At 38.6% G+C, this 12,740-nt stretch overlaps 1 protein-coding gene across 4 annotated transcripts in view; it reads left to right on the top strand.

Moving 5' to 3' along the window:
- MYO3A (myosin IIIA) overlaps positions 1-12,740 on the top strand; it is a 125,668-nt gene that overhangs the window by 90,937 nt on the left and 21,991 nt on the right. For 2 of the 4 annotated variants that reach the window (XR_012624277.1, XM_074833703.1), the window contains exons 22-29: positions 167-296; positions 2,723-2,802; positions 2,938-2,979; positions 3,442-3,519; positions 5,483-5,688; positions 7,777-7,888; positions 9,401-9,563; positions 10,219-10,305. Coding sequence is in view for 1 of the 4 variants with exons in the window: in XM_074833703.1 (XP_074689804.1) it covers positions 167-296; positions 2,723-2,802; positions 2,938-2,979; positions 3,442-3,519; positions 5,483-5,688; positions 7,777-7,888; positions 9,401-9,563; positions 10,219-10,305 (898 nt within the window). In the remaining 3 variants the exon portion in view is untranslated. Of the gene's footprint in view, positions 1-166; positions 297-2,722; positions 2,803-2,937; positions 2,980-3,441; positions 3,520-5,482; positions 5,689-7,776; positions 7,889-9,400; positions 9,564-10,218; positions 10,306-12,740 lie in introns of those variants that run through there. The other 2 variants (XR_012624278.1, XR_012624279.1) reach the window with 2 other exon arrangements.

The raw sequence follows: 12,740 nt of genomic DNA, 5'->3' as shown, positions 1-12,740 counted from the left end.
AGTTAGAACTTTCAATGATCAAAAGGAAGACTGTAAACAAGAGAGAGCCTGATGGCTGAAAAACTATTTTTGTATCTTGGTATATTAAAAGCCACATGCCAGAGTGCTTAAATTTATAATTACTTTTCAAAAGCCCAGACTATGCATAAATGCACTTTTTAAACAGGTTCTGTATAATGCAAGTGGATTCCTAGCCAAAAATAGAGATACTTTACCAGCTGATATTGTGCTGCTACTGCGATCATCTGAAAACAATCTGACGCGACAGTTGGCAACCCATCCTCTTACAAAAACAGGTATTGCTACTGTAGTAATCTTATTCTTCTCTAGCCTTTGTGATGACCACTGCTAGGTTTCATACGACCATTTGTTGATGACATTATACACTTTGTGGCTTAACTTTCCAACCCTAGAATCTATACAGAATGGAGCCCCAGCCATCTCAAGCTGCAGGGGAGGGATTGGTCTGGTGAAGTGCCAAGGAGGTGGTAGAGGCTTCTTTCAGGGTCCTCTCTTCAGGGTAGGGGAGCAAGACAGGGAATGGAGTGCACCCCTTGAGTTGAGGACTGAACAGAAAGGATCAGGTAAGTCACAGGCCTTTTTTGGACAGGGCATATATAAATTACCTGTTTTGTCTCAGTGCGATTTTTCTTTAAAGCAGTAGAGAACCAAGGTTGCGGCCTAACATCTGCTGCAAAGAGTGAGGAGACACTCCTCTATTTCCCCAGTCTTTTAGTCCTTTATAGTAGGTAACTGATGGGGTTCTAGTAGTGAGACTTTCCTCAGGGAGTTCATAAGTTGGGGTGGAGGAATATGACTGGGTGTACAGAAATTACTCCTAAATTGGACCTTAGTTGAACCAGGTCTTTGCAGTGTCCTACCTGCCCATAGGGTGATGGGTAAGTCTCCTCACAATCAGTTTGCTATTGTGTTGTATTACTCCCTGTGTGATGGCATTGGTGTCATACAGTAAGTACCTTACAACGTTACTTTCTTGTACAGCTAGATGGGAGATGTAGTAGAACAGAAAAGCTAAATTGGAAGAGCTTGATGGAAATTTCTCTAAAATGTTATCATAGCTTACAGAAACTGAGGTTTTGGCAAAGGTCCTATTCTTCACAAAGGGAGCTTCGCTGGTGGAATGCAAAATTTGCTTTTGAAGGTGTATTTTAAGTCAGTGTTCCTGGGAAAACACTGAGTTCAATGTCCTTGCCTGAACTTTTTAATTTGTTGATATCTGCTAAGATACTAAACTATAACTTCTGTAGAGTCAAAGTCAGGGCCCAACTGGTCCCAGGAACTGATCCCAAGTCTTAGGTAATGTCTTGCAAGATAACTCTGAAGGTTGGTTTATCCTTGTTAGATATTATGAAACACTGTGTGTAGCCTTTCAAAACTCACCCAAACCATCCAGCGATAGCCAACTAGAAGTTAGATTTCTGATCTAAGTTATTCATCTAGAACTGTAGAGGTTTACTTAGAGTCCAACCCATCTTGCCTATCTCAGGCGTTTCTCTTTGAATGGGATAAATCTCCTCTGAAGGTGCCTCTCTCCACTGAATACAATGGGGATTCTGTAGACACCTTACTTTCAGATAGGTTAAAGTAGGTGTGAGTAATCTTCTCTCTTTCCTTCCCACCCTGTGATATTCAGCTAAGCCCAAGGGAGGTTTAGCACTTGATATCATCACATAATACATGATGCATTATCTTGGCATGCTGTATATTTGCAGTTGTTTATCCAACTCTTACCCACCTCTTACTGATAGTATCTGAGCACAGAGATTACAGGCTCTCCCAGTGGAGAGTGAGATTCCAGAGGTTTTATGTTATTAGCAGAAGCAAGGGCAGCATGCAGCAGTGGTTGAGCTTTATCAACATAGAGTGACAAGATGGAGACCTCAGCAGTTTTCATTATTCCTTTAGAAGATCAGTGTCTGTGTAAACCAGTCCAATGCACCTAGTCCTTCAAGTCATCATAATACAGGTATTACTCGATTAAGAATTCCAAGGTTAGAATCTTAAGACTATGTGTATGCTAGTAAACCAAACAGAGCCAGTGAACAGTAGCTGAAACACTCCACAGGATTGCCCATTCTAATTAATTGTTAGCGTGCCTCCCTGGGACAGTTGTGGACCATGTCAGCTAGCAGTCTCCCAGAAATACCTAGTCACACTGCAAGGGAAAGCACAGGCCAGCGATGGTTTCCAACAAGCTCTGTGGAAAGATGCAACCTTATTTTTACCAGGAGGTTAAAAGAGTTGTGAAGTATAGAGTTTAGCTGTATAGACCTGAGTCATGCTATGTCACTTGCCCTTAGGGCTAGAGAAGGGTGCTGGCACTTTTTTTTTTAACTAATATATATATGTAGCCTTAGAACTAGAACAGTACAATAACATCCTTAGGGTAAAGCCACATGGATGCTGTAAGATATATCTTTCTTACCTTCTGCAGCAGTCTTTGTTTATTTTTTTGCTCTAGTAGGTGACATAAGTGCTGAAGGAGGAAAATTCAGCCCATGTTCCGACTTAATGCAACTTCTTCAGAGCTTGTTCCATGCCAAGGGTGAAAGGGGAAACAAGGACATACTGCAAAAAAGTCAACAACCTTTATAATAATCATATGGTTACACTGGGAGCATGAATAAGATGGTTCAGCATAGTTTTCAGTTTAGATGAGATGTAAGCATTTTGGTAGGTTGCCTTCTTTCATCTTCCATAGGTAACTTGGCACACACTAAAAGCAAAACTACAATCAGTTACCAAATGTGGACCCCACAGAAATCCATCAGTCATACAAAGGTAATAAAACTGATTTTGTGATTCTGCATTGAACCGTAATTTAAACTAGAAAGGCAATACTGTTACCGGTACTAAAAGTAAGCAAGTAACCCCTTCCTTGGTTTTTCTCCCTCTCCTATTTTCTTTTCTGTTTAGCTGGATATCTTTGTGTTGTGCAATTCATATTCCTTCCGTGAGGTAAAAACCTAACATTTCCCTTCTTTCTGGCTATAGTTTTATAACAAATTCAGGGGAAAAAAATTATTATTTCCTAGCTGTATTGTAGCAAAAAGAGAAATTAAAATATCGGTGTGGAGTATATAGTCAAGTTCCTCAGAGAACTACCAGTTGTCTAAGTAGTAGTGATGATGAAATAACAGACAGGACCTCAGACATTGTCAGGTTATTTGTGGCAGCTATTTAGATGCTCCGTCATCAAATTGTGTCCTCTGTGTGTGAATGTTTGTGTATTGTGTAGCAAAGTAATGTAACGCTGGTGTAACTGATTTGTGCTAGTGATCATGCTGTAACCTTTTCTGTTTAGAGTACTTTTTTTTTTATTAATGATGTTCTCTGAGGGGTGCTTTATTATGGCATTGGTAAGGGCACTGGAGGCTCAGCAGAGATAAGAAGTGTCATTTTCTTTCTTCATCTTTATAGAATGAAACAGGAGATACCGGACATCATCCAAGAGAGACAACCAGCATGAAAACACAGACAGTCGCTTCTTATTTTAGAGTAAGATATAAGATCTTTTAATAATTTTTTTCTAGAGTAGAATAAATGTTTATTCTTTCAACTTTTGAAATGCACCTGTTGACTTAGAGTCAACAGTGATCCATTTAGAGTTTGTGAACTGGATATATGGTGCAGTGGTCTGTGCAGTACAAATATCTAGAGAAGATTGTGATGTTTCATCTTTAATTGTACTTGATTACACAGCCACATTTCTGTCATGATGATGGATGATGATTGGTATTAATCTTTCACTTGCTTGTTTCTCCACCAAGGGAGATAAAGGTTGGACATGAGTGGCATAGCATTTCTTTAAGAGTTTAAGAAGCAAGAGGGCAAAGTTAATTTGAAGCAGGAGCTCCAGAGAAAGATCTCGATGGTCACTGCTCAGAGGCTGTCCTGAGTCCATCCTTGTGGCTCCTTCAGCAGTGCTCTTGACCTTCCCAAGCACTGGCTATGCTGCTGGTCCTGCAATATAAAATAGCTGTGAAGAGCATCCTTTCCTCCAAGTGGTGCACAGAGTTGGTTCACCTGGGCTCAGCTCTGAATTTCCAACTCTTATTTAGTCATCTCTCCCAGCAAAAACTTAAAGATGGCTGAGGTGATGTTCATGACCCATGAGAGTTTATTTACACCTATGACAGATAACAGTAAGGAGCAAGATCTCTGTTTAATAGATACAATTGCACAGCTTTGTGGACTGTGAAGGATAATTTCAACCTAGGTATCATGGTGATCCAAAGCTGCATGGTATTTTAAAGTTCTAGGTGGAAAAATTTATTGAATCTCATTCAAACCTAATGTCTGTGATTCAGTGCATTACCAGCACATCTATCATCAGAGGCTGCAAATGAATTACTTATATTTACACTTTTCTGTTATTATTTTCTGTAGTGGAAATCCCTGCTCAGATCATGCTAGCTAATGCTCTTAAATGAAGATTCAGCTTCAGCCCCACTGGTTTACTCATACACAGAAGTCTATGGGTGATTGAGAAAAGCATCTGCCACCTCAGCCTGAATGGAAAAAAAAAATTATCCATTAGCGTGTCCTACTTGTTTGTGTTCGATTGGCACACTAGTGATGAGGCTAATTAAGCACTTTGCTGCATGGTGCAGCGTCTGTCCAGAATGGAATTGCACATTTTAATAGGAAACATATGGCTCTTGACGTCCTACACTAGTTTCCCGTATCCAACCTACTGCTGAACTGCATTACCTCCTGGCTGCCTCTTTCTATTGAGTCAGGTTGAATCTTGAGGAATGAGCCTCTTCATTTGTGTTTTAATACAATCCTCCCATGAAGCAATTTTACAAAACATGTGACGTGGGAAAAGTGCAAATTTGAAATTGTGATTTTGTGTACTTCTAGTTTTGCCTTCCTCAAAAGTTTCCTCTTGGCACGGCAGCTATAGCATCATCATCAGCCTGTACAATAAACAGGATGTGCTAGATCAGAGCAGTTTGAGCAGCTCCTCTTCTGGGGTGGCCTTAGTTTCCTCCAGTCTAATGAAGGGATGGCAATATTTACTGGCTTGGTGTTCTTCCACTACCCATCCGTAGACAGATGATTTACTTTCTGTGTGAGTAAGGATCTTCAAATAGGTGACAACAGAAAAAAGAAGAAGCGGGCTATAATTACCTAGCAAGGTTCCAAGAGAAGCAAATAAGTATAAGGAGACATGTTAGACATTATGGCAGTTTGTGAGAATGTTCTGAGTGGAATTTTGTACATCCATTTTCAATCACTGTTTCTCTCAAGTAGCATACACTAGTAACTTAGAGATCTTATCAAAGCTAGAATTGTTGTTGGGTCATTTACTTCATCTACCATTAAAGTACCAACTTACTGGTAAATGGATTTGGACATGATTCTGATCATATGCAATAAAATTTCAGCTACACATGGAGCTCTATACAAGTTTTATGAATATCCTGGTGGCAGATGTCTTGTTACTTTCTTGCAGTATTCTCTGATGGATTTGTTATCCAAAATGGTCGTCGGCCAGCCTCATTTTGTCAGGTGCATCAAGCCAAACAATGACCGGCAGGCAAACAAGTTTGATAAAGAAAAAGTGTTGGTTCAGCTGCGTTACACAGGAATTCTGGAGACAGCAAGAATTCGAAGACAGGGTTATTCACACCGTATACTGTTCGCTAACTTCATAAAACGGTAACATTGATGTGAAGAAGCCTTTTTCTCTCCTATCATTGCTGCCAGTGTTTGCTAAGCATCAGCAGTGTCTTTGGCATGGTCTTTAAAGAAAAAACACAAAGACATTTCCTGTGACAAAGAAGATTACAGACTGGATGACAAAGTGTAGTTCAGGCACAAGATTAGTGACCTGTTTTGGATGATTGTTTCAGGCTCCTTGCACATTTGGGTAAAAATTGTCTTGCTTATAATATGAAAGTTTTCTTCAAAGACTTGAGGTTTAGAAATGCAGTGCTTCAAATTACAGCCAAGAATTTGGAGCAATAGCATCCAAGGAGGACTACGGTTCTCTAGCTCCTGACATTCAGCACTGTGCAGCATCTGCTTTGTGCAGGGTGGATGATAATTTGGTATTGCTAATCTAGGACTGAGAAGTTCATTAAGTGCATAGGTTTTTTTAAAATACAATTTCTAAGTATTAGTCACTTATTAAGAAGAAGAGTAATGAACTCACTATGATTTTATAATTCCTTTAACTATCTCTTCTTCCTCCACCCCAAAAAAATAATTCTGAGCACTTAATCTGTATTTCTCTTTTACAAATAAAGACCCTGAGTATTTGCCTCAATCAGAACTGAGATTTGTGGAATGGAGATCAAAACTGGGAAGAAGCAAGCAACACCCATTCAGACAGAAGCACTTAAAACTAATAGTGCACTAGAAACAGAGAGCTAGCAGCAGAGTGCTGCAGGTGCACAAGGAAAGAGAGGAAGAACAAAGTGATGTTTTTATAACACTGTTTCTGGAAAGAATAATCCTGGGACTGTTACTGTTTTGGAAGAGTACAGCATGAGAAAAGGTAGTTATCACTGCATCAAGATGTGCGTGGCTTTTGGCCACTGCTCATTATAAAAAATTTTACTGTTCAGGTAAAAGAGAGGAAAGCAGTGAACATAACGGGGTAGCTCTCCAGAGAGCGTGCTCCTGATTACAGTGAGGCTGTGCAGATCTCCAGCACTGAGGATATAGCTCTTAGACACAAAGGAATTTTTATTAAGTATCTATCTCCTTGTCATTTTTTTTCTTAATAGTTGAGAGTTACAGGTAGACCTGGGATAATGGCAAAATTATTTTGTTAGAATAAAAATAAGCCAATTTATTGTGTAGTAAAAGGAAATAAAAAGGAACTGTAGGAATTGGTGATAATGCAGGAATCAACATTGTCTCTTTTTTTGTTATTCCATGAGGAAATTGTTACTGTTATTTAAAGCTGGTACAACCCAAGCTTTGTGTATAAAGGCTAAATAACAAGAAAAAAAGCAGAATGTACTGTCAGAGAGCACACATAATTTGTGTAATTTTCCTCAATTTAAAAAAAAAAACAAGATAGGTATGATTCATTTTGTTATGAAGCATTTTGGAAAGTCCTGGAACACACAAGAACTTTCCTACACAGCAGCTGAGCTGGTACGTTACAGGTAATTTTTATGTGTGAGCATCCTGACCTCTTTTCCTAGTCAGAATTAATTCTGAGTAATGAGTTTGTCAGATTAAATGCTTATGTATGATATGTCATAACGGCACGTATATGTTCCAAAAGGATCTGCAAAGCTGAATCCAAGGAGGTAATAAGAGCTGGGATGCATTTCACATCATGCTAACTATCTCAAAGGATGGTCTAGCATATGAGATAAGATACCAAATTTTCATGACATTTCTAGATATGAAATAAGATAATTTAGGCAGAAAAAGTTTAAAAATATTTTTATTTTGCCACTGAAATCACTTTCACAGAACACAGAGAGCCAGAGCAGCAAAGAACTGCTGCACAGCTCTACTTGGGTTGCATAGTTTTTAAAAGCCTTCTGGTGTTGATATAGAATTAAACAACCCTCCAGGGTGTGCAACATGTCACTCATCCACTTTTGATTGAGTTTCTCAGTACTGCATATAAATCATAGCAATTTCTTTCATATGCTGCTTTGTTTTTTTCAGTGCTATGTTTTCTTTCATGCAACTGTTTTTATTACTTAAATGAATGGTTTAAATGTATTTGCATCTATTGCTCACTATTAATGGAATAAAGAATCATATATTTGTCTTTAGGTATTACCTCATCTGTTACAAAACAAATGATGATCCTCCAGTCAGCCCAGAAACCTGTGCTGCCATCTTGGAAAAAGCCCACCTTGACAACTGGGTTCTTGGAAAAACAAAAGTAATTTTTTAATATACTGTATCTGCATTATTGCAGTATGTCATTGTTAACTTATTAAGTAATTTGTTTTCTCACCCATTTGGTTTGAGTAGCTCTTGGTCTCTATTGTTTTTAAAAAAACATGCTTTGCTGGGTACTGTTCCCTGATATCTGGCTGAAATTCTGACCCTGTAAAGTGTTAAAGTTCAGATGAGCTTTAGTGAAGCCACAGTGCAAAGCAGCCTGTGACAACAACTGCCTTCATTTCCTCTCAAAAAATGTGGTAGTAAGGATCCCAGTGAGCTTAGTCCAAGCTTCCTTAAGGAAAATAAGTTATACTTCTTCCGTGAGGCAATCAGACTCACAAAGGCAGAGGAAAAGGTTTTGTCTTTCCAGCCTGAGACCTCTGTAGCAGACTTTGAGCACTGGGGGAAGAGATAACAGGATAATCCCATATATGTGAAGTGGGGGGAATACTTTATTATAAGAGGACCATATGTCTGTTCCCATACTCCTGCTTTTGGTGCTAGCTCACTAGCCTTCCCAGTGTGCCAGAGAAACACCCCCCCCCCCACCCCCCACCCCCCAGTTGACAGATCTCAGAAGGTCTGCCAGAGAAAAGAAGCATCAGACAAGTACTGCACCAAGTCTTTCGATCTGCTAATGTAACAGAAGTGCCCAGGAAGGATACGGATAGAGAGAAAGATGGATCCTAAACTATTTGAAATTACCTCAGTGTAGAAGAAACAACTGTTCTTCTGAGACATCTTCCTGGATAGGTGGGACAGAAGCCATGAATTTACCTCCTCCTCAACCTTTCTTTCCCTCTGCTGTCTTAGTGAGGCTAATGGAAAACATGCAGCCAAAGGAAGCATATCTTGAGATGTGAGATCTATAGCTTACATTTACTTTAATTACGGTTAACCTGTATCTATACCAAGTGATCAGGATTGGGGGGATTCTGCAAAATAAGCATAATTATTGTCTTAATTGCACAAGCTCTTTCTACAGTTTATTTTATCCTAATACACACCAGGAATATGTTTGTATCCCTTGTGCTGGACTAGTTTTTCAGGGGTTATATGAGCTTCATGCTTGATAAAAGCAATTTAGTAAATAAAGAATGTCTTAGATTTAAAATTGGAAAGCAGAGGGGTTGAAGGTTCCAGATTTGGATCATGTTTATGTAACACATCAGATTTGTGAGGTTAGCAAAACTGTCAGCCTCATAGTTTTGAAAACAGATTTATAGTGACAGACTGGTTTTGCATTGGGACTTTAAAACACCTTCCCATGAAAGAATAAATAAGCAGGGACGGACAAAAATGTTGAAAGGGAGAGTAAGGTAAACTTAATATCCTAAACAGTCAAAATGCTATCTTTAACAAGAATGATCCTTTAGGTACGACAGCTAAAGAGTCTGTTCATCGTTTGAAAACAGCTTGTAACTCTTGTTGATGTTAAATGGATTGAGCGAATAAAGGGCCTGGGTGGGTAACTAAAACTTTTACTTGTCTGCCTACTCTTTTTAAGGTATTCCTCAAATACTATCATGTGGAGCAGCTAAATCTAATGCGGAAGGAGACAGTTGACATGATTATTTTGATTCAAGCTTGTGTCAGAGGGTGGCTGGGTTCAAGGAGATACAAAAAGATAAAGGAACAAAGGGAACAAAGTGCTATTAAAATACAGTCAGGTAATAGCTTTAAAACATTTAACATTTTGCTTAAAGCTAGTGCATGTGTACAGTTGATAGATGGATGTGCATGCTGGATGTGGATTTTGCTGTTTTCCTGCTGTTAGATTTGACAAAATATCTTATACGTGTTGCTATCTGTTCTTATGAAGAAAAATTTCTTTTAACCAGGATGTGACAATCTCTTTACTGAAGTTACATTTATCAATGTTACATTTAAAAGGCAATTTTAACAATGTAAGGATGTGATTGCACAGATGATAGTTACTAATAATATTCTGACATGCTCTGACAAGGTTGTATGATATAATAATGAAAATAAAATGTTTTAACTGGCCTAGATAATAAGACCAATTACACTGTTGATGGAGACATCAGCTGAAATTTTTAATACGTTTCAAACATCATCTTGTACTACATTCTCATTCTCTTGTGTTTTGTATTAATTTCATTCATAATAACTTTACACACCAGAAAACATAGTTTTTATGTAGATTTACTGCTCGAGCTTGTTTGCCATTGTTTTTGAAAGAGAAAGCCTGCAAAAAATTTATGAATATTTTAATGGGTGTCAGTAATTTCTTCCAGACTTTTTTTATTCTTACAGCCCTTCGTGTACCTAATGGATTATTTAAATTTTGACATCTCTTTTCAGCTTACAGGGGTTTTGTTGCTCGTAAAGAATACAGAAATGCAAAACGTAATAAAAAAGTGGAAGAATATATTACTAGACTTCAAGCAAGTAAGAATTGTTTGCTTTCATGACTTCTAATGTGCTATCCATACACAACATGTTGATCTAGATTCTTTGCTATTACCTAGCTACACTGACTATGCTCATTTACCCTTTCTAAGGTATAATTTATCTATTATATATCTATATACAGTGGTTGAAATGGGTCAATGTATTTGGTTATCTGTACCTTAAAGTGGCTTAGAGGCACTTTCCACAGCTGTGAAGTGGGCTAGTTAAATGCCATAGCAAGCTTTTTCACTCCTAGTCTGATATGTCTAAGTATTACAGCTGGTATTGTTGAAGCCTCATATGACATTGTCTGCATATAATGTGTATGTGCATGTTGTTTATTAGGAATAGGTTTTGTTACATACCAGTAATAATTATGTTTGAGAAGACTACCACCTGTAATTTCACTCCGATTCTTTTCTGACATCTCTCAATCCAACCTAGCAAAATATTCCTTCTCTTTTGCAGAAATAATCACCTTGGCCCCAGACATATGCATCCCTTTTTCCTCCCTATATTTCTTTCTGTCTCCTCCATCCCTGCAGAGATGTCCCCAAGCCAGATGTAGTCCAGGCAGCTCTGAAATCAGCAGCAGTACAACTAGAGAGGGACAGGTCTGAAAACAGCTGGCACAAATCTGCACAGCACTTTCAGTAATTACAAAGGTGGCAACCCCACATATAAGGTAGTTCTGCCAGTACCTAAGCTATCTAGATTTAAACTATCTCAGATATGCCTTCATGAGTGTATACCAACACCAGTGCTGGTTTTAATCAGTCAGATGCATCTGTTAATTCCACTGAGCCAATGTTAGTGCGTACTGAAGAGCACTTCACTGCAGTTGGTATAACTTCATCAGTGTAGAAAACAATCTTAAAACCAGAATAAAATCCAGTGATGTGCCAAAAATACACATCTGAAAGTTGTCGGTTATATTAGGATATTTAGCAAATGCAAAAGTATGAATTTACCACTTTGATCTGTTTGTTGATCTCCCCAATGTTTCTTCTTGTCCACGTTCTCCGTCTTGTGGGCAGTTTCAACTTTTTTCAGTGCACAAGAAGCCAGAACAAAATGGAAGTCCATTTTTACTTAGCTCTCTCAGTCTTTTTTCCCCCCATTTATTTCTAAAGCAATACAAAATTCCTCTTCCAGTTTGAAAACAAAGCTTAGACAGCTACTATCTCATAACAAAGTTCTCGGAAAACTTGAAAGGTGAACCAGAATAAGTCTAAAAAGGACAGACTTAGCTTATATTGGCATGTCCATTGACATATTTCAAAATAACTCCTGTTGAGTTGCTTTTGTATGGAAATGGAATAAGGATTGGCTCAGAAGTCCAAGAAACTCTAGAAGTATTTCAAGTGCTTTACAATTTGCACTTTTCTAAGGCCCTGTCAGACTGCAGTATAAAAAGCAATTGTGCCACTTCCAATAAGTATTTGGGTTCCTTTGCCCTATATCCAATTATCAAGATGTAATTTATGTCCCTTTTATACAGTGCTTCTTATGTCCCTTTTATACAGTGCTTCTTACACTGACCTACTGCATCTAGTAGAGTCCAAGTTGATCTAAACTACAAGTAGGGACTGCTAAAGCAAATAGAACCTAGCATCAGGTTGTATGAATGTGTTAGAATAGACTGCTTATGCTCCCTTCCCATTCTTAAGTGAGCTTGACCTTTTCCTGTGATACAAAACACTCAGCAGAGTTGGACTAAGAGCTCCCATATCTACCATCTCCTCAGGGTATTTAAATCACCTGAATCCTCTATCCCCATAGTCTTGGTACTGCATTTGAAATTAGAGTTCAACAAAAATATTTTGACAAAATACTATGTTCTTTTTATTTTGTCAGGGATTAGTGGATTTATGCTGAATCCCTGGAACTGCAGAACTGTCCATATCACAGCACTGTGAAGACTGTGCCAGTTCCCCTTAGGAAATTATTTGCAAGTTCAGGAATTTTTGAAGCAACATTCTGAATGCAATTCAGTCTCTGATTAAGACACTTCAGTGTAGATGTCTGAAAGTGACCTAGGTGTCTAAACTCCTCTTATAGTCAGCAGAGCCTAGAGTTTGATTCATTTTACTCAAAACTATGAAATGCTCAGCTCATTTGCCCCCATGTTGTTATCTAGTGTCATTTGAGATGCCCTAGGTTATCTTGCCTGGCCTCTGGCTTTATTTCATGTGGTATACCCAACTTTCTCCAGAAAGTACCATCTGTCTTGTTCTTTTCTGCCAGCTCCATGTAGACGCCTTGGCTATCCTGGAGCCCTTCAGATGACACTAGATACCTATGTGCCAGCAACTGCATCAAGCCCCTAGTGACTAGTCAGCACGTACATGTCTCAGGGAAGACCCATGTTTGAGTCCTTATTCATCCTGGTTCAGACCAGAAACTTGAACTTGTGCCACCCACAAAGCATA

The sequence above is a fragment of the Strix aluco genome, chromosome 1 (genome assembly GCF_031877795.1).
Source record: "Strix aluco isolate bStrAlu1 chromosome 1, bStrAlu1.hap1, whole genome shotgun sequence".
Lineage (NCBI taxonomy): Eukaryota > Metazoa > Chordata > Aves > Strigiformes > Strigidae > Strix > Strix aluco.
Note: the sequence above shows the minus strand (reverse complement) of the source record. Positions and strands in the feature narration are given on the sequence as shown.